Source organism: Sminthopsis crassicaudata, chromosome 1 (genome assembly GCF_048593235.1).
Source record: "Sminthopsis crassicaudata isolate SCR6 chromosome 1, ASM4859323v1, whole genome shotgun sequence".
NCBI classification, from domain to species: domain Eukaryota; kingdom Metazoa; phylum Chordata; class Mammalia; order Dasyuromorphia; family Dasyuridae; genus Sminthopsis; species Sminthopsis crassicaudata.
In genome coordinates, this window is record NC_133617.1 from 737,529,886 (window position 1) to 737,549,771 (window position 19,886).

The 19,886-nt window shown below is 42.6% G+C and overlaps 1 protein-coding gene across 2 annotated transcripts in view; it reads left to right on the forward strand.

The window, feature by feature from the left end:
• The window catches only part of FAM107A (family with sequence similarity 107 member A), a 132,805-nt gene that overhangs the window by 78,007 nt on the left and 34,912 nt on the right, over positions 1 to 19,886 (forward strand). Inside the window, exon 2 of one of the 2 annotated variants that reach the window (XM_074284248.1) lies at positions 7,662 to 7,725. In XM_074284248.1, the coding sequence (XP_074140349.1) occupies positions 7,662 to 7,725 (64 nt within the window). Of the gene's footprint in view, positions 1 to 7,661; positions 7,726 to 17,343; positions 17,680 to 19,886 lie in introns of those variants that run through there. The other variant, XM_074284246.1, reaches the window with a different exon arrangement.

Consider the following 19,886-nt stretch of genomic DNA (forward strand, 5'->3'; position numbering starts at 1 on the left):
CCTCAATTTCATGAACTCTTGTGATGAAGCAGAGGTTCACCACTTCAGAAAACAAGTCCTCCTTGTTAGACAGATTCAGACCCAAAATACCAAGGCCATGGTCACTTTTAAAGAAAAAAATTATCAGTAGGTCAAGTTACATATTTATCAGTGGTTCTGATTTTGGGAGAAGGGAGGGAAGGGGAAAGAAAGAGAAAATCAAAAGAGAGAGGAAGGAGCAAAAGAAAGAAAAAGAGAGAAATAGAGAAAAGAGAAAGACAAAGAGATAGGAAGGAGAAAAAGGAAAAGATAGAGAAATAGAGAAAAGAGAAAGAAAGGAGAAAGACAAAAAGAGATAGGAAGGAGACAAAGGAAAAGATAGAGAAATAGAGAAAAGAGAAAGAAAGAAAGGAGAGAAAAATGGAAAGCAAAAAGGACAGAGAGTCAGAGACTAAGAGAGAAAGAGCATATTACAACAAATGTATAGTTGCCAGCCATGCTAACTTTGTGGTGTTTTGCAAACAACCAAATTTTCCATCCTTCTATCCAGATCCTCTGTAGTATATTTCCCTATGTCATTTTTGTTTCTCCTGAAGTTAATACTCATACTTAGATGTTCTCCACTATGTTCTATCCCCCATCTCTTTTATGTTCCCAGATTTCTCCATATGAATGTATCTCTTTAATATAAAATTTTACTCCACCTACATTATCAATTGTTTTGTTTGATTAAAGAATTCTTTTTCCTTAGTCATATTCAAGCTACCAGTCCTTTCCCACCAAGAGTGAGAGCTATAATATTTGGGGGGCTTTAAAATCTTTAAATATACCTTTTAAGTAATTACCCATACCTCATTTTTCTAAATTTCATTTTATCTTTTTAGTTCATGTGCATTTGTTTTCTCATCCTTCGTCATGCCTCCAATCATAGGAAAAAAAAACAAATCAAAAACAAAACCTCTTTGATAAATACCCATAATCAAGCAAAACAAATTCCCCCAATGACCACGTCCAACGATATGTCTTATTCCTTACTTTTCTATCAATCAAAAATATTTTTTAGTGATTAAGCACTGTGCTAAGTGATGCTGAAAGTGGATAGATTTCACAATTCTCTGAAATTGAGATTGGATATTGTATTGATCAGAATGTTTTTAATCTTTCCATCTTATCTATTCTTACAATGTTTTCATTACTGTATAAATTGTTCTCCAAGTCCTGTTTACTTCATCCATTTATACACAACTTCACAAATTTCTCTTGAATCATCCCTTATAACAGTTCTCAGAGTATTTGAGTGTGCCATCACAATCATGAACCCATCAGCCATCCCCGATTGATGATTCATTTCTAGTTCTTTTTCTATGCTTTATGCATTTGAACATAGCCATCCAAGGAGCACCACAGATCTAGTTTTCTTTTGGGCATTATGGCCTATAAACTCCTAGTCTTCTATTTCCTATTCTTTGTCCTAGGTTATCTACTGTTCTCTATTTCCCTCTTCTCCCATTCTTTCTTAGTTTAAAACATTTTGATCAGATTCTCCAGTCTCTGGATTACGATTTTAAACAGTCCTTTTTATGAAAACAACATTTTGGACTAAGAGCCCATAATTTAGGCCACAGTCCAGCACTCTAAATCCTATTCCTAGACATCTGTTCACTCCCCAAATGTGCCTGATTCTCCTGAATGTTCTCCCTTTGATTGGCAGAAGAGATGAAAGGTTCTGTCCAGGACTCTCTTCTCTTCTCTCTCCATATTTTACTTGTGATCTCATTAGCTCCAGTGGGCTCATTATAGTCTCTAAGCAAATGATTCTGGGATCAATTTATCCAACCTTAACCTCTCTCCTGACTTCCATCCTCACGGTTACAAGTGACTATTTGACATCTCTTAGTGAATGTCCCAAAGACATTTGCAAGTCTAAAATGGAACTTCCCAACACTTTCCTCTTTCTAACCTTCCTATTACTGTCAAGGGCCCCACCATCCTCCCAGTCACCCAAGCTTATAATACAGGGGTTATCTTCAACTTCTGTTTCTTTCTCTCTCTCTCTCTCTCTCTCAGTCTCTCTCTCTCTGTCTCTGTCTCTCTCTTTCTCTCTCTCTCTCTTTCTCTCTCTCTTTCTCTCTCTCTCTCTCTGTCTCTTTCTCTCTCTCTTCTTTGTCTCTGTCTCTGTCTCTCTCCCTCCTTTTCCCTCTCCCTTTCCCTCTCCCTCTCCTTCTCCTTCCCTCCCCCCTTCCCTCTCTCTCTCTCCATCTCTAACTTTGCCTCTGTTCTGTCAATCTCTCCCTCCCTCCCTTCCCGCTCTTTCTCTCCCTCCTTCCATCCCTTTCTCCTTACCTCCCTCTCTCTCTTTCTCTGTCTCTCTCTCTTTGCCTCTATCTCTATCACTGTCTCTCTGTCTCTGTGTGTGTATCCCTGTCTGTCTGTCTTCTTTCTCTCTCCCTCTTCTAACCCCAATCAGATTCCCAGTCCTATCTATTCTACCTTTGTAGCATCTCTCCCACACAACCCCTTTTCATCTCAAACCCAGCTCCCACTCTGGTGTAAGCCCTATCATCATCATCATCTTTCTCTCTGTCTCTGTGTCTCTGTCTCTGTCTCTCTCTCTCTCCCTCTGTCTCTCTCTTTGTCTCTGTCTCTTTCTCTCTCTGCCTCTTTGTCTCTCTCTGCCTCTGTCTCTGTCTCTCTGTTTCTCTCTGTGTGTCTCTATGTGTGTGTGTGTCTCTCACTGTGTCTGTGTGTGTGTGTGTGTCTCTGCTTTGAGATTCTGCCCTTTCCAATCCTTCCCTCGGTTGTTAAATGGATCACCCCAAAGCTCAGATCTGAGCACATCACCTAATGCTCTTCATCCCACACCACTACCTCCCTATGGCTGGCAGCTTCTATTCTCAAACCCTCTATTTGCTCTTTAAAGCCCTTTCTGAAGGCCAGCCCCCTCCCATCTTCCCAGCCTTCTTTCCCCTTGCTCTCTTCCCTACATGCTGTGATCCAATGATGACTCCTAGCAGTTCTCCCCATAAGACCCTCCATCTCCTAGCACCAGGCCTTTGCACTGGCTGTCCCCGCTGCCTGGAATGCACTCCCTCCTCATCGGGCTTCCCAGATCACCTTTAGACAAAATCCTACCTCCTTCAGGAAGCCTGAGCCCCTTAATACTAACTCCTTCCTTTTGTTGATAATCTCCAATATTTCCTTTATTCATAAATAGTCATTTGCATGTCATTCCTTCCCACCTAAGACTGAGCTTCTGGAGGTCTGACTATCTTTCCACTTATTTATAAGTATCTCCAGTGCTTAGCACATAGTGGGTGCTTTATAAATACTTCTTAACTTGACTTACCTGTGAACCAAAGAGCTGCAATGTTCCGGCCAAACCAGAACTTCCTCATCAGACACAGGAATGCTTTCTAGTTCCCTTCTGGGAACCTGCCCTTTATGAGTCATCTGTTTTGCACCTTCCCTAAAGCTTCCATTTTCTCCCTTGCCCCCAGTCTCTTCCAATTTATCAACATTATCACAAACTTATTTTGCATTAATTACGCACATATGTTTATTTATTTTCCTTTGGATTTTTTGGCAACCCTCTGGGCCAATTCTTGTGGCTAAAACGCTTCCGCCAAATGGCTCTTTAGGAGGTCATAAATTGCTGCCCCAAAAGTTCCCCCTTACTTTCTGGGCTGCGGACATCATAGAATCTCCAAGTTAAAGGGATTTCAAGGGTCATTTAATCCAATCTGTACCTCAAAATGAATTCCCTCTACAAAGCACACCACATAGCCTTTGCCTGAAGACTCCTCTCCCTACCCCAAAGGATCTATTTCACTTTGACATAGCCAAATGGCCCCTAAGGTCTCTTCCACATGATAATAATCATTTACATGTATAGAATGCAAAGAACTTCACAAATATTATCTCATCTGATCCTTATAACAACCTCTTATCTTCACTTCACAGATGAGGATACTGGGCCAGACAGATATAAAATGACTCGCTCAGGGTCACACAGTCAAAGCCGTGGGCAGATTTGAACTCAGGTTTTCCTAACTCCACTGTACTGACTAGCTACCCTTAGCTTGCAAAATTTTTTTAAGTCAAATCTAAGTTTTTCTCTTTAAAACTTCCATTCCTGTCCCCTAAAGTCAGACAGAGTCTGGCTAGTCCCTCTTCTGTGGAATAGAAAGGGATCTGTCTTCCAAGTGTCTCCTGGGTCTTATTTCCTCCATGTGACAGATACCTTCCTAGTGTCTTTATTTGGTTCTTATATAAAATATAATATAGAGTATTAAATATTAATTTTTATATAATGAAATTAAATTCATCAAAATTCATGAAATGAAAAAATAACAAATAAAATAAAGATTAAATATATATGTATATATTAAAAAATAAAATAAAACTGAGACCCTTCATCAGGATAAGAGGATAGACTTTGATCTAGAAGGATCCCTAGAGGTCATAGAGACCAACCCCATTGCTTTAGTGAGGAAGGAACTGAAACAGGGAGAGCTTAAGTAGACTTGACCAGGCTCCCAAGGACAATAAATGGCCTAGCCAAGGCCCCAGTCCTCTGTCTAAACACGTTGCTGCTGTTTCTGTTTTCACCAAGCTACTTTCTTGTAGCTGTCCTTTCATCAGGTAAATGAGCAGTCCGGGAGTTGGTCCATCAGTACATGGCTCTTAGATCAGAGCTACAATTGAGCCCACTGTTGAATAGAAGGAGGGATAGGATGAGCTGGAATTGGAGAATTGGAGAAAAGTGAGAATTGGAAACTCTGTCGATGCAGATTGGCCCTTGCTCTGAAGCTCAAAATCTTAGAGTTGAAGGCACTGGAAAGTTAAGTGACTTGTTCAGAGTCACACAGATAATATATTTTCAGTGGTGAGCTCGAAGCAGTCTTCCTGACTTTAAAACCAGTGTTCTATCCCTTCCACCAGGAAGCCACCGGGATTGTATAGCACTTAATAATCATCAGCTGCTTCAAAAGCCCGTCTTTGTAACAATAATTTTCTCTTGATGCTGCTCCTGTGAGTCAAGAGATAATGAAGAGTGTGAAGAATTAAAATTGGGGGTCACCCAAAGGGAAAGGAGGAGAACATGGCCGGCTTGGGCAGACCACTACATATATACCACCATAAGCAATTAATTGGGAAACAGGGTCTGAGCTGTGCTTTTGAAAGATCCCTTTGGCAGATGAATTGGGGAAAGGAGAGACCAGAGACTGGGAGACATATTGCCAGCTACTGAAAACCTCTACCAAAGAGCATGGGTGGTCATGGAGCTTAGTGGATAGAGTCAGAATGATCTGAGTTCAAATCTAATCTCAGACCTGTTATGACCTGTGTGACCCTGAGCAAGTCACGGACGACCTTGACTGCTAACAAGCAAAGCTGCCATATATACTTAACCAATCCATCAGACCTTGTTGCTTCAGAGACATGGCCTTCTCTCTCCTCTAAGAGCCTTGTATTTAAAGACAAATGATGACCTTCAGTTTCTGGGGCTTTGCCAAAGATAAAACTAGTCTCATTTTTCATGAATTCTAGCATGGAAGACTTGGCAGGAACACATGAACATTTCTTTGCACACCAAACTCTGCCTGTTCCAAAATTGTTGAATTATAATTCTAATGCGGTCTCTTAGCACGACGGTGGTTAATGGGCTCTGGAAATGGGAGTGAGTGTGACTGACTTCTTGACATCTACGTATTGTGCATTTAGACCCTTGCCGTTGCTGCTGTGGTTTGTCCATTTTCAAAGACCAATGACATCCCGGGTGACTTGACTCATTGGTCCACTGAATTTAAGCGAGACAGAGGTGCACAAAGCTGTTCCTGTTGTTTAGTAATGAGAAACATGGAGAGCTTAAGTAGGCTGGACCAGGCTCGCGAGGTCAATAAATGGCCCAGCCAAGGCCCCAGTCCTCTGTCTAAAGAGGTTGCTGCTGTTTCTGTTTTTCACCAAGCTACTTTCTAATATCCAACTGAATGAATGGCTCATTCCCTCTTCCAGAGTCACTGAGGACCCGTATGTTCTAATACATGCTGTAATGGAAAGAGTGCTGGCTTTGGAGCCTGAGCTTGTTCACTTGTTTTCAGTCATGTCCAACTCTTCCTTCTCCAGCTTCCTTCTCTTCCTTACAGGAGGAACCAAAGCAAATAGGATAAAGTGACTTGCTCAGGATCACACAACTAGTAAATGTCTGAGCCGAGACTTGAACTCACAAAGATGAATCTTCTTGATTCCAATCCCAGCACTATCCGCTGCACCACCTTGCTGCCCTCTAGAGTCAGAGGACTTAGATTCAAATCCTGACAGCACTATGTATTCCCTGATTTGGCAAATTGCTTGCGCTCTCTGGGCCTCAGTTTACCTAGTCTATAAAAATAGGAAATCAAATGAGATGACTTCTAAATAAGGTAGCTTTCAGCTCTGTATCTATAATAACTTGTTCTTTCATGAATAAATCTGTCCTCTGGATATAATTCTACCATACACAATTCTTCTTTTCAAATGCTCAGCAGCCTCCTTGTTTGTTTGAAGGGATTTCTCACTATTAGGATAGTTAGTGATCAAAATTGAGTGCAAGGGCAGCTGCATGGTGCAGTGGGTAGAGCGCCAGCCCTGAAGTCAGGAGGACCTGAGTTCAAATCTGACCTCAGACACTTAACACTTCCTAGCTGTGTGACCCTGGACAAGTCACTTAACCCCAGCCTCAGGGGAAAAAATTATGAGTAGAAAGGAGACCATCTAGTTCAGTGCATCACTTCTGCAAATTGCAAAATAAGACTTGGGATGGGAAAAGGCCCTACTTACTCACCATTGTTATTTTGAAAGAAGAAAAGCATAGGCAAGGGCTCAGAGGTCTATCTTTCTAACATCAGTGACTAGTTCCAATGAAGCCACACGTGAAGCCACCTATATTGGAGCAGTGACGTCCGAGGGGCCCCAAAAAGGGGACAGAACTTCAGCACAGGATTCCCTTGTTCTCCAGGCAGCAGGGCAACTAACGTATGACCTTGGCCAAGTAACTTGGAACAGCTTCCTCAGCTTCGGTTTCCTCCACCGTAACGTGAGTGGATTGTTGTACATGAGCTCTGAGATCCTTCTGACCTGGGATCCGGAGTCCTGTGATCCTCTGGAAACAATCGCATTTACTTGAATAAAATAACTTTTGTTACTATCCTTTGTCTTTGTTGTGTCTTCATGTGCCAAGGCAGCGCTCCCTGCTTTCCTTCCCAAAGAGCCTTCTCAAGGGGCAAGTTTGAATAGTGGAAGGGTTAGTGTGGGCTGCTGGGAGTCCAGAGGAACCTGCTCGTCTCCCTCAGATGTCCCCCATCCTCCTCCTCCCCCAGACTATGGCACACACACACACACACACACACACACACACCATACACGCACATACACACACACGCAAGCATGCACACACACATACACACACACATACACAAACACATACACAAACACATACATACACACACACACACGCAAGCATGCACACACACATACACACACACGCGCGCGCACACACATACACACATGCACGCACGCACACACACACGCACACAAACACATACACACACACGCGCAAACACATACACACACACACACACACACACTCACACACACCCCAAGAACAGCTCATCAATTTTACTTTCCTTTCTCTGTTTTTGCAGAAAGAATATTCTTCTCAGTCCAAGTTTCATAATGAAAATAGGAAACACAGTATGAATGGCTCAGGTAAGTCAGAAACTAACCCATCTAGAATTACCCAGAGCAGCGAACCTAGAAGAGTGACCTTGTTCTTCCCAGCTCAGAGGTTGAATCCTTGAGAAGGTGCTCCCCCCCCCCCCCATCAAGAGGGTGCAATCTTTCTAAATGGGTCTGGCTTAAGATCCTCTTTGGCTCCCCACTTTATTAAGATCTATTTTTTTTAACTTCAGATTGAAAATCTGAGATTTTATTCGAACTTTCTAACTATTATGATGTGAATTAACAAATGCATTAAAAAGTTCCCCTTTTTATTGAATAAGTACTGGATTTCACTGGTATAAGGAACTCCAGGTAAGAAAGTCTTTCTACCAATGCAGGTCAGCATCTTATTGATGAGTTCTGCTCTTAGATAGTTATTTAGAGCATGATTGGAGTGAATGATTTTCCGGGGTCAATAACAGTCTGAGGTAAGATTTGACCCCAGGGCTTTCTAGCTTCAAGACCAACTCTCTATTCTCTGTTCTCTTTGCCCCTGTGTTCAGTTCTCTCTCTCTCTCTCTCTCTCTCTCTCTCTCTCTCTCTCTCTCTCTCTCTCTCTCTATATATATATATATATATATATATATATATATATATATATATATATATATATATATATATATATATATATATATATATATGTATATATATATATGTATATATATATATTATATATATATATCTTTTCTGTCTCTCTCTTTCTCTATCTCTTTATCTCTTTTCTGTCTCTCTCTTTCTCTTTGTCTCTCTTTATTCTCTCTCTATCTCTTTTCTGTCTCTCTCTTTCTCTTTGTCTCTCTTTATTCTCTCTCTATCTCTTTTCTGTCTCTCTCTTTCTCTATCTCTTCTCTCTCTCTCTCTCTCTCTCTCTCTCTCTCTCTCTCTCTCTCTCTCTCTCTCTCTCTCTCTCTCTCTCTCTCTCTCTCTCTCTCTCTCTCTTCCCTCACTCTTCTCATGAAGAATTAACTATTTTTGGTCTAATAGAAAGAAAACCTGGATTTGAATCCCAAGGGATTGCTTTCTGCCTATATGCTCCTGCCCAAGTCTCTTCTCCTATTTGGGTCCCACTTTCTTCCTCTGTCGAATAAGAAGATCCCTTCCTGCTCTGAGCTGATGGTCCCATGATCCTATTCTGTTCTTCAAGGCTTTTTGGCTTCTCTTTCAACTTTCTGACCTCTCTTCTGCACATTACCAAACTTTATGTATTGTATCTTATGACTGACTGTCCAGACTATATACAGGCAAATTTAATGTCTTAGGCAGTTAATATAGTCAAGTTACCAGTACAGATGTAAGGGTATGCTGGTAAATGTTTAATAATCAGATCTCTGGAAGGAAAAAAATGTACACATGGAACATTTTTAAATTATATCTACATTATTTCCATCTTCCCTATCATTTTCTTAAGTCTAAACAATCAATAAATGAATAAATCAAGCCTTGGTATTTAGCACTGACCGATCCAAGATTTAAATAAATACTCAAATTCACACTCACAAAATTTAACCATCAGTTCTCCACATGGAAAATTTAATAATCAGCTCTCCAGAGCCAATACAATCTGGCACCAGCCAGGACAGAAAAGGACAAGCACTACCCTGATAATCAATCCATTTCTTCCAAGGAACTCTTAACAATCAAGCTAGTATGCTCTCTCCTTAAGAGGAACATTCTTTGTTTTTCTTTGCCCTTTCCACTTGCTAAGACATTGATGACATTTCCAAGATCTGCAATATCTGACTAAGGTTCACATCCTCCCTTTGTTGCTCCCCAGTCATCCCTCAATCATAAATTTCCAAGGTCATAGAACAACTTGAAGGGAACCTGAATTTCTCCAGGACTTTCTTTGCCACATCGGCCTGCTGAAAGCTATGGGAAAGGAGCTTGCCGAGCTCTCAGAATCCAAGGCCCTGTCCCGGGGTTACATACAGTAAGTATTTCACTTCAGAAAAGCATCACCCCTCTCATTCCATCTACCTCCTGGCCGGTTGTCTCCTGCTGCACCCTTGCCATGCCAAGGTTTCTCAGTCTTCAGACTGGAGTTTCGATGGCCCTAGGCCATTGTGGGATCTCAAGAATGCACCCAAGAAACAAGAATCTTTTTAGGTCTGGGATAGCCCTGTTTGACACAGCCTCCATTCTCCACATCAGCTCACTTAGAGCGAAGGATTTTACAAATCCTGTTTCCTTGCCCAGAAGCTGGTTTGGTGGGCTCTGCTCCTAATTCCCAATGAGACTGTTGATAATGGTCAAAGGTATGTCTGTTCTCTTTCCATCTACCCATCCATCTTCCACCGTTTTTCTGGAAAGGTGGGCCAAACTGGGCAGCTTAGCCCCTAGGCTGCTTCTTGGAAAAAGTGTGTCAAGAACCCAGAACTAGAGAAGTGTCCGCTAATGTCATTTTTTAACTATTGGCTGAATTATGTCATATTATTCTTTTTTTTTCTGAGGCAATTGAGGTTAAGTGACTTGCCCAGGGTCATACAGCTAGGAAGTATTAAGTGTCTGAGGCCAGATTTGAACTCAGGTCTTCATGACTTCAGGGTATCACATTATTCTTTGGCTTTCTTTTTCTTCTTTGTGTGAAAAATTCATTCCCCAAGTGAGTTTTCTTGTATTTCTTTCAATTCTTGGGATCATCGGTCATAGACTCGAGATCTGTAGGGGACACTGCAGGGGATGATCACTTTTGACTTGCAGGTGGGGAAAGAGAAGGATCTGTACAGAGCTACTGTTAGAACAACCTCTCTCCTGGATTGAAAGTGGAAAGATCACAGGGTCTTACATCTAGATCTAAGAAAGATCTTAGAGACCAATGAGTCTAACTCCCTTCACTTTATCGATAAGGAAACTGAAGTAACTTACCCAGGTTCACACAGCTAGGAAGTGTCTAAGGTAGGATTCAAACTCAGGTCTTCATAGTCATTATTATTTGTGAAGGAATGAATTCATCCTCCTTCAATTCAATTCAATAATCACTTGGTAAGTGGCTGCCCTCTATTGGGACATTATGCCAGAGGTTAAAGACATAGAAACAAAAATTATACAACCCTATCTCTCCAGGAGCATGTATGTGAAAGGCGAGAAATTTATACATAAAAATAGAAGATATGTCAAAGCAATTACAAAGCCATTTGGTAATTATCATGAAGGATTGGGGTAGTGGAGACTTGGGGGAAGGAGATACCTGCCTCAAGTCATGGTGAAGATAAAGAAAAGGATTAGGGGGTGCAGCAAAGAGAGAGCTAGAAAGAGAACCCCTTGTAATGAGAGAGACATCCTAGAAGGCAGGATTGTGGAGGGTGGGGAAACTGAGGGTGTGAGCACAGAGATAAAGAGTATATGCCAGGTAACTACAAGGCACCTCCCTCCCAGGGCTGGATTGAGGAGCAAGTAACATGTAAAGTGCTGGGCAAACCTTGAAATGAACTACACACATGTGTGTATTATGTAGCTATAAGCTGTATAGATGCTAGCTCTTTTTACTGAGACATGAGAGATCATGACATAAAGAATAGTGGAGGAAGAGGAGGAGGAGGAGGAAGAGGAAAAGAAGGATGAGGAGGAGGAGGAGGAGGAAGAGGAGCAGGAGAAGGAAAAAAAGAGGAGGAGGAGGAGGAAAAAAAGAGGAGGAGGAGGAGGAGGAGGAGGAGGAGGAGGAGGAGGAGGAGGAAAACCAAATGAAAAAATGAAGGAAGACAGGAAGGAAAGGATGGAAGGAAGGGAGGGAAGGAGGAAGAAAGGAAGGAAGGAAGGAAGGAAGGAAGGAAGGAAGGAAGGAAGGAAGGAAGGAAGGAAGGAAGGAAGGAAGAAAGGAAGGAAGGGGAAGGGAAGGGAAGGGAGGGAAGGAGGAAGGAGGAAGGAAGGAAGGAAGGAAGGAAGGAAGGAAGGAAGGAAGGAAGGAAGGAAGGAAGGAAGGAAGGAAGGAAGGAAGGAAGGAAGGAAAGGATGGAGGGAAGGGAGGGAAGGAGGAAGGAGGAAGGAAGGAAGGAAGGAAGGAAGGAAGGAAGGAAGGAAGGAAGGAAGGAAGGAAGGAAGGAAGGAAGGAAGGAAGGAAGGAAGGAAGGAAAGGATGGAGGGAAGGGAGGGAAGGAGGAAGGAAGGAAGGAAGGAAGGAAGGAAGGAAGGAAGGAAGGAAGGAAGGAAGGAAGGAAGGAAGGAAGGAAGGAAGGAAGGAAGGAAGGAAGGAAGGGGAAGGGAAGGGAAGGGAGGGAAGGAGGAAGGAAGGGAGGGAGGAAGGGTCTTTGTTCTCAAGAAGCTTCTATTCTACCAGGGAAGACAATAACAGCTAACACTTGGAACTTTAAGGTGATAAAGTTATATAGGCTATCTGTTTGATCTTCCCAGCAAACCTGTGATACAAAAGCCATTAATATCCCCATTTTAGAGATAAGGAAACTGAGACTGAGAAGTTAAGTCACTTGCCCAGGGATGCACAGCTAAACAACAGGTACACGTACACGTGTTTATTAAAAACTAAACTGTACCTAGCAGGAGCCAGCAGCTACCAGACAGCAGACACAGCGTGTGCTGACTCATGTCAGACAGCTGTGGTGGGGGAAAACAAAGTTCAAGGCAGACGAAGGCCCCCAACAGGTCAGGGGCTGACAGAGGCTCCAGCTCCACTGGACCATGGAGAGCTCTGGGCAGCAGCTGCTCAGATGCTTGACTGACTTCGAACACTTGGCCAAAGAAACTTCCCCTCCTAAATGCTGACTGATTTGGACTCATCATTCCTTGAATAACAAGCGGTGCCTTAATAATAACAAAGTACTTTATACACAGAATCTCAGCCGAACCCCCAGCAGCCACTGAGCCCCATCCCCCAGAAGCAGGGTGATTCCGGAGGCCTTGAACCCTTTCAGAAATGGGTTGCTCAGTGATTAATCTGGATGTGAACATGCAGCAGGCCCCAAATTATGGAGTTTTACCCTTACTGGGATCATTTCTTTACAAACAGCGGCGGATTTCTTGTTCATACAGCCCCCCAGCTTCCCCTTCGTGAATCACTCTATATGAGTGACTCCTGTTTACAATAAAGGAAACTGAGGCTGAGGCATTTAGTGAGCTGCCTGTGGTCACAGAGCTCATTAGCATCAGAGATGGGATCCAAAGTTTGTCCTCCAGCACTCACATTCAGCACCCTTCTGCTCTGCCTCTCAAATGATCCTGCATTTTCCCCTCCTGTAAAGCATTGCTCATGTTTAGAGAGGACTTTAAATTCTGCCATGTGCTTTCCTCTCCACCACCATGCTGCTAGAAAGGTAAGTAAGAATATGATCATTCCCATTCTCTGGATCAGTAAACTGATGGTCAGAGAAGGCAAGAAGTCCTTGCTCCCGTTCTTCCCCATACCCAGGCTCTCTTGTCTATTGGGATCCTCTCCACCCTATAAATCCTGGCTGGCTTGAATGCTATTTCCCTCTCCAGGGACCTTTTCTTCCCCTCACACCTACCTCCATCTCCAGCACCTGCCAACTGGGTCTCTCTCCCTCCTCGACATCTCTTAGGCCTTTAGCCAACATTTCTTGACTCTTGCAGCCCCCTGTACCTATCGGAATCACCCACAGGGACTAGCACTGGACTAGATACTTAGTAATCTCTTAAGCATCTTCTGAGCCAAGAGGCTCTCCAAATCTGCCTTTGTCTTCTAAGGCTACCCAGAAGTCTCACCCCTGGAGTAAGGCTCGAGAATTGCTTTTATTCCCCCTTCTCCTAAGCTCCTAATTATGTCATAGGTTCAGTCCTAGAATTCTAAGGTCATGGAGTCCACCTCACCCCCCATTTTGCAAATGAGGAAACTGAGATCCAGAGATAAAATAGATGAAATGGGCATTAGAGATTATCAACAGCAAAAAGATTAAGCAATTGGATCATTTTAATTTGGTAACTGTTTAAAACAAGATTTAAACAATTGGATAATTTTGAAATTTGGTAATAGTTTTTGTTTGTTTGCTTGCTGAGACAATTGGGGTTAAGTGACTTGCCCAGGGTCACACAGCTAGGAAGTGTTACGTTTCTGAGGGCAGATTTGAACTCAGGTCCTCCTGACTTCAGGGTTGGTGCTCTATCCACTGCGCCACCTAGCTGCCCCAATAATAGTTTGTTTAAATATTTAAATAATTTGATAATTTCTTAGTTTGATATTTGTTATTAAAAAAGACATGAACAATTTGATCATTTTAACTTGATGGCTATTTAAAAAAGATTTAAACAAGGTGGTAATTTTTTAGTTTGGTAATTGTTTTAAAAAGACAAACAATTAGGTAATTTTAAATTTGATAATTGTTTTTTTTGTTTTGTTTTGTTTTGTTTTGTTTTTTGAGGCTGGAGTTAAGTGACTTGCCCAGGGTCACACAGCTAGGAAGTGTTAAGTGTCTGAGACCAGATTTGAACTCAGGTCTTCCTGACTTCGGGGCTGGTGCTCTATCCACTGAGCCACCTAGCTGCCCCTGATAATTGTTTTTTTAAAGATTTAAACCATTTAACAACTTTAGTAAAGATTTAAACAGCTGTCCCAGCATTTATGTCTTACACTATATTCCTTTTCATTCAGTCCATAGCTGTCTATGTTAGTTCTCTGAGACCAAGGCTGTTCATTAAAATAAATCACAATTCTGCTGCTTTAGTGCTATTTCCTATCATTTCTTTACTCCCTGTGTATAATACATAACCCTAGCTTAAGAAATGAAAAGGACCATAAAGGTCAACTAACCTAACACTCTCATTTACCAGATGTTGAAAACTGAGATCCAGAGAGAGGTTAATTGACGTACCCCAAATCACACAGATAATGACAAAGGCAGGATTTGAATTCATACCCTCTGTCCCTAGATCTTATACCAAACAGTACATGATTTCAAATACTACTCCTGTACTTATGAGACCTTGGATAAGCAAGCCACGTTTCTTGCCTGAGCCTCAGTTTCCTCATCTGTAAAATGGGTGGGCTGGATTGGTAGGGCCCAAAAGTCCCTTTCTTATTCTAGTCTGTGATCCTGTCATCTCAACATACACAATGACCCACTGACACTGGAAGAGGGTCAGACTCTGATTAAACGATAGCAGCTGCTTTGTCCTTCTGGTTCTACCTTATTCCCCATCAGTTCATACATGTCTTCTCCCGATTCTTTGAACTCCTCGTGTTCTTTGTATTCCATCCTATTCATCGATCACTCTCAGTTCAGCCATTCCCCCAAGGATGGACACCCACTAGATTTCCAATTTGTGGCTACCAGAGAGTTAGTATAAACATTTGGGGCCCTAGGATCCCAACCTTCCAGGCTGGTCTTCCACCCTCCATGTGTCTCCGGGCTGGCAATACCTGGAGTCCTCGCCACACACTTTCTCACCGCTCCATCTTTACTCCTGGTACCATGGCTATGTAGAATTCCCTTTGCCACCTCATTTTCACTCAATCAGTAAGAATTTGTTCATCTATTCACAAAAAAGCACCATGAGAAGCAGTATTGTGTGATCGAGACAGCTCTGAAGTCAGGAAGAATCCTCCCTAAGTGATCCTGAGCAATCCTCTTCACCTTTCAGGCTTCTGGGACATTTTCTAAGACTAATAGCAATAATGCTAACCTGTCTTGGGAATTTCCTCCCCTATATGCTCAAGAAATCATGGTTCCAGTCCCTATTATAATGCTAAGTCCTGGGGATGGAAAAACAAAGATGAAATTCTCCCTCCTCTTAGAGTTCTTGGATTCTATCCATTTTTTCCTGTCTTTGTCACTTTGTCACTCTTGGGTCTTCTTGGCAGAGATGATGAAATAGTTGCCATTTCTTTCTCCAGTTTATTTTACAGATAAGGAAACTGAGGCAAATAGGATTAAGTGACTTGATTAGGGTCACACAGCTAGTAAGTTCAAGAGGCTGGATATGAATTCACAAAGATCAGTCTTAATGACCATGTCCAATGCTCTTTTCCTTTATCTGTCTAGTTCCTAGCTAAACTAAGACCTGCTTTTCTTTCAAGCTTTCCCACCCTCCCATCTCTCTATCTTCTGAACTAATAAAGTACTTTATCTCCCCCTGCCTTCTCCATTGCACTCACAAGTACACTCAATGTGTAGTCAACAGCAACTAGGTTCAAAGCTGGCCGGTGTTACTTACTAGCTGTGTGACCCTGACCAAGTCACCTCACCCTATTTCCTCAGCTGTAAAATGGGGTTATAATAACATCTCCCTTCCAGGATTGTCATAAGGCTAAAAATAAGACAGTAAAGTGCTTTGCATGTGTTCAAGCATTATATAAATACTACCTCTCCCCTATAGTACTATAGACTCCAAGAGGGCAAGGACCAGTGTCCCCCATATCAGTTAAGTCCTTACACTACCCATCACCAAGCCCTGCATGTAGGTTGTCAGGATAAATGCAGAATAAATGGTTGAACCACTGAGTCTCTTCATGGGAATCCCAGGTACTTCCCACTGCTCCTATTCATCCATCTACATTTCAGATGGTTGTGCAAGGAGGAAGGGAAAGAGGGTCAAAATCCATTGACATTGAGGAGGAATCAGAAAGAAGAAGGAGGAAGCCCTGAGACCTTCCCCTCCAAGGTTCCAGGGCTGCCCACCTGCTGACCATATTCTAGCCATATCCTCCCTCCTGCCCCCCAGTGTATTTTGTATTTGGTTTTGATTCTCAGCCAGGGATCACCCCAGAATCACAGAATCATAGATCTTGAGCCAAAAAGGACTTTAGGGTAAGTAAAGAAAATTTATTCAATATCATAGTGTTATTAATGGCTATCCCAGACCCTCTCACTCCAAGCTCCCATGCTTTCCATTTTACTTGATGAACTCTTTGGTCTCCCAGAAAGAGCCCAAGATGTCAAGAAGAAACTCTACCACTATCTAGCTTTTTATATCATTTCTGACTCTCCCTGACCCTATTTGAGATTTTCTTGGCAAAGACACTGAATCAGTTAGCCATTTGTCCAGTTCATTTTACAGGTGGGGAAACTGAGGCAAACAGGTTAAATGTCTTGCTTAGGATCACACAGCTAGTAAGTGTCTAAAGTCAGATTTAAAGTCAGACCCTTTCGACTCCAGATCATCACTCTATCCACTACTGATTATATTAAACATATAAACCCAAATCCAAAATGATAGGTCTAGAGTTGGGAAGGATTTTAAAGGTCTTCTAGTCCCATCTCTTCATTTTACAAGTGAGGAAACAGGACCAGAGTATCTCAGTGATGCCCTAGTGAGTCAGAATTATAAGTAACAAAGTCTGAATCTGAACCTTGGTCCCTCTGTGACTCAGTTTCCTATCTGTGATACTATCTGTCCTACCTTTCTTCCAAGCAAATTGTGAAAAAAAAAATTGGCTGTTAGTCCCATCTCTTCATTTTACAAGTAGGGAAACTGAGAACCAAAGTATCTCAGTGACGCCCTAGGGAGTCACAATTATAAGTAACAAAGTCAGAATCTGAACCTTGGTCGCTCTGTGACTCAGTTTCCTATCTGTGATGCTATCTTCCTTCCAAGCAAATTGTGAAGAAAAGTGGCTGTTCTTCCATGCTGGCCCTGGGATCCCAGCCCTCGCAGCTGTAACATAATCTCTCGAAATCACCCAGGAAAGGTTTTTGTGAGAGCAGTAGATCAAAATGTACCGCCTGGCAGGGGAGGGCAGGGGCTGTGCTAAGCCTGCCCATCTCACATGACTGCTTTCCATCTCTGAAAAGACCTCACTGAAGTGAGTGAGAGAGAGAGAGAGAAAGAGAGAGAGAGAGAGAGAGAGAGAGAGAGAGAGAGAGAGAGAGAGAGAGAGAGAAACTGCCAAAAAGCTATGCACACTTGCCAGCATGTGCAGCCTCCGAGATTCCACTAGCTTCCCCAGTGCCCGGCCGGCACTCATGGCCCAGAGAGATATGGGGATCAGGGTGCCCCCTGAGGCAACTGGGTTCTACCGAGCCATGCTGGTCAAATCAGGTAAGAGCAAGCTTGGTATGGGGGGTCAGCTTTCCTGCTTCCTCAGCTGGGCAAAGAATGTGTTTGCCTGCTTCCACCTGGGCACCTCTCCTGGCATTTTCCTGAGCATCTGTGATGTGCTGGAGAGTTCTAAGACAGGATCCCAGGTGCCCTATAGATGGGATTTCTTAAAATGACTGATTTGAAAAGATTGCTGGCTGCACTTTTTCTACAAATGTGGGTATTATGATTATCCAGGGGATATTTCTTTAGTTTCTTTCCTTTTCTTTTTGAACAAGTCCTATGGTCCAGGTAAAGAACTCCTAGTTTTAATGGCTTGCCTTTTGGAAAGGGGGAAAGACAAAGAATGGTCGTTGTGCCTCTTACATTTCTATGATTTTATTTTGAGTGCGATGTTTTCAGTAGCCTCAGAATCCTGCCGGCTCCACCTTCCTTCTAACTCAAAAGAGGTTTCATGAGAAATCAGCCAGGATGCCTTGGGCCAAGGGCAGAGAGGCAGACCCAGCTTGGTAACCAAGCGAGGTGCCCTGAGCTCCCAATTGGGGCCCTGCCAGCTGTGGGCACTGGAGCCCAAGTCTAGCCAGGGCTTTTTTGTGTTTGCTCCTGGAGCCTTGGGAAACATCAAACCGAGCAAAATTGCAGAGATTCAGTCTGATTCAGCGGTTCCCGGAGTCAATCATCCCGGAACATGCTGGGAATAGCTAAAAATGAACTGTGAAGCCTGCCCCGGGACAAGAAAGGCTGCTTCCCCAAGAGCCCAAAGCAGCCTTTCAGGGTTACTTAATCACTTAGCTTGTGCTGATTGAGTGTCCATTATCTGGGGGTCTTTGGGCTGGGTTCAGGAGATGAAAAGAAAAAAAAAGAAAAAAACTTTGAAAATCGTGGAATGTTCAGTTTCTCCTTCCTCCTCATATGTATTTATTTGGCAACTGAAATTCTTCAAAGTGAAGGGACTTACCCAGGATCACATAGCTAGTAAGTGGAAAAGTTGGAAGCCCCTAATTGGTAATCCACTGTTTATTGGGTGTCCTTTAAAATTTGATTCAAATGCCACTTTCTCTATAAAGCTTTCCTTGATATCTCTCTCTCTCTCTCTCTCTCTCTCTCTCTCTCTCTCTCTCTCTCTCTCTCTCTCTCTCTCTCTCTCTCTCTCTCTCTCTCTCTCTCACACACACACACACACACACACACACACACACACACACACACACACACACTCCTTATCTAATAGCAGAATCAGTTGCTTAGGAGATAGTGGGTCCCCCCCCCATTACTTGAGGTGTGAAAGCTTTATGTGAAGAGAATTCTTGTTCAGATCTGCCTGTAGGATAAGTGTCCCCTTCCAATGATGGGACCTTTTTATTTTCTGTTATTCTCTAATCAGGTATAATATCTTTCTAAAGTTGTAGTCTAGAAATAAATCCAATCCTTCCAATTCTCAATCCTATAGATGAAGGGCCTCCTTTTGTTCCTCTTGCTTATTACCCATAAACTAACTGTGCTCTTGTGGACGGCCCTCTCTGGCCCCCTTGCCGCTGCTGACTTCTTTCTTGCATCTTTGGCTCCAGAATGAGGCGGCATCTCTACTACTATGATTGGAAACTATGCTCAGTGGTCCTGAGCTTGGCAATAAGGGAAGATTGCTTTCTCCTTTCACTCTCCCCCTTTCCAGTTTTAAATCCCTTTCTTTTAATAGCTTTGCGAGTCTCTAAGCAAATATATTTTTCTAGACTTTATTATGTTATGAATATGGGCAAAAAGTACATTATTCCACATTTTAAACTCTAGTCAAAATAGAATTATATTTTTTCAGATAAAATTCTTCTTAAGCAACTGTTCACTCCTCTGATGTGTCTTTCTTTTCCAAAAATTCTTGTTTTAACTGATAAACATGATGAAAAGGCTCCTAAAGCCTCCACTTTCTTGTTCAGGACTCCCAGGTCCCTGTCATGCTTGCTAACTTTCTTGCGGTAGTATAATGTGCCCCCACATAAATCAATGGAAGTGGGGAATGAGTTTGCCAGTTCCCATACTGGCCAGGTGTGTACCTGGATGCATCAGAAGCTCCTGGAGGGTGGAGACTCTTTCATTTCTGTCTCCATCTCCTCAGAACCTAAGATGGTGCCTAGCGCATAGTAGGTACACCTAAAAGGCTCACTCCAGTTTGATAAACTTTGGTTTCCTTTGGTTCTCTCAGCAGAGAATCG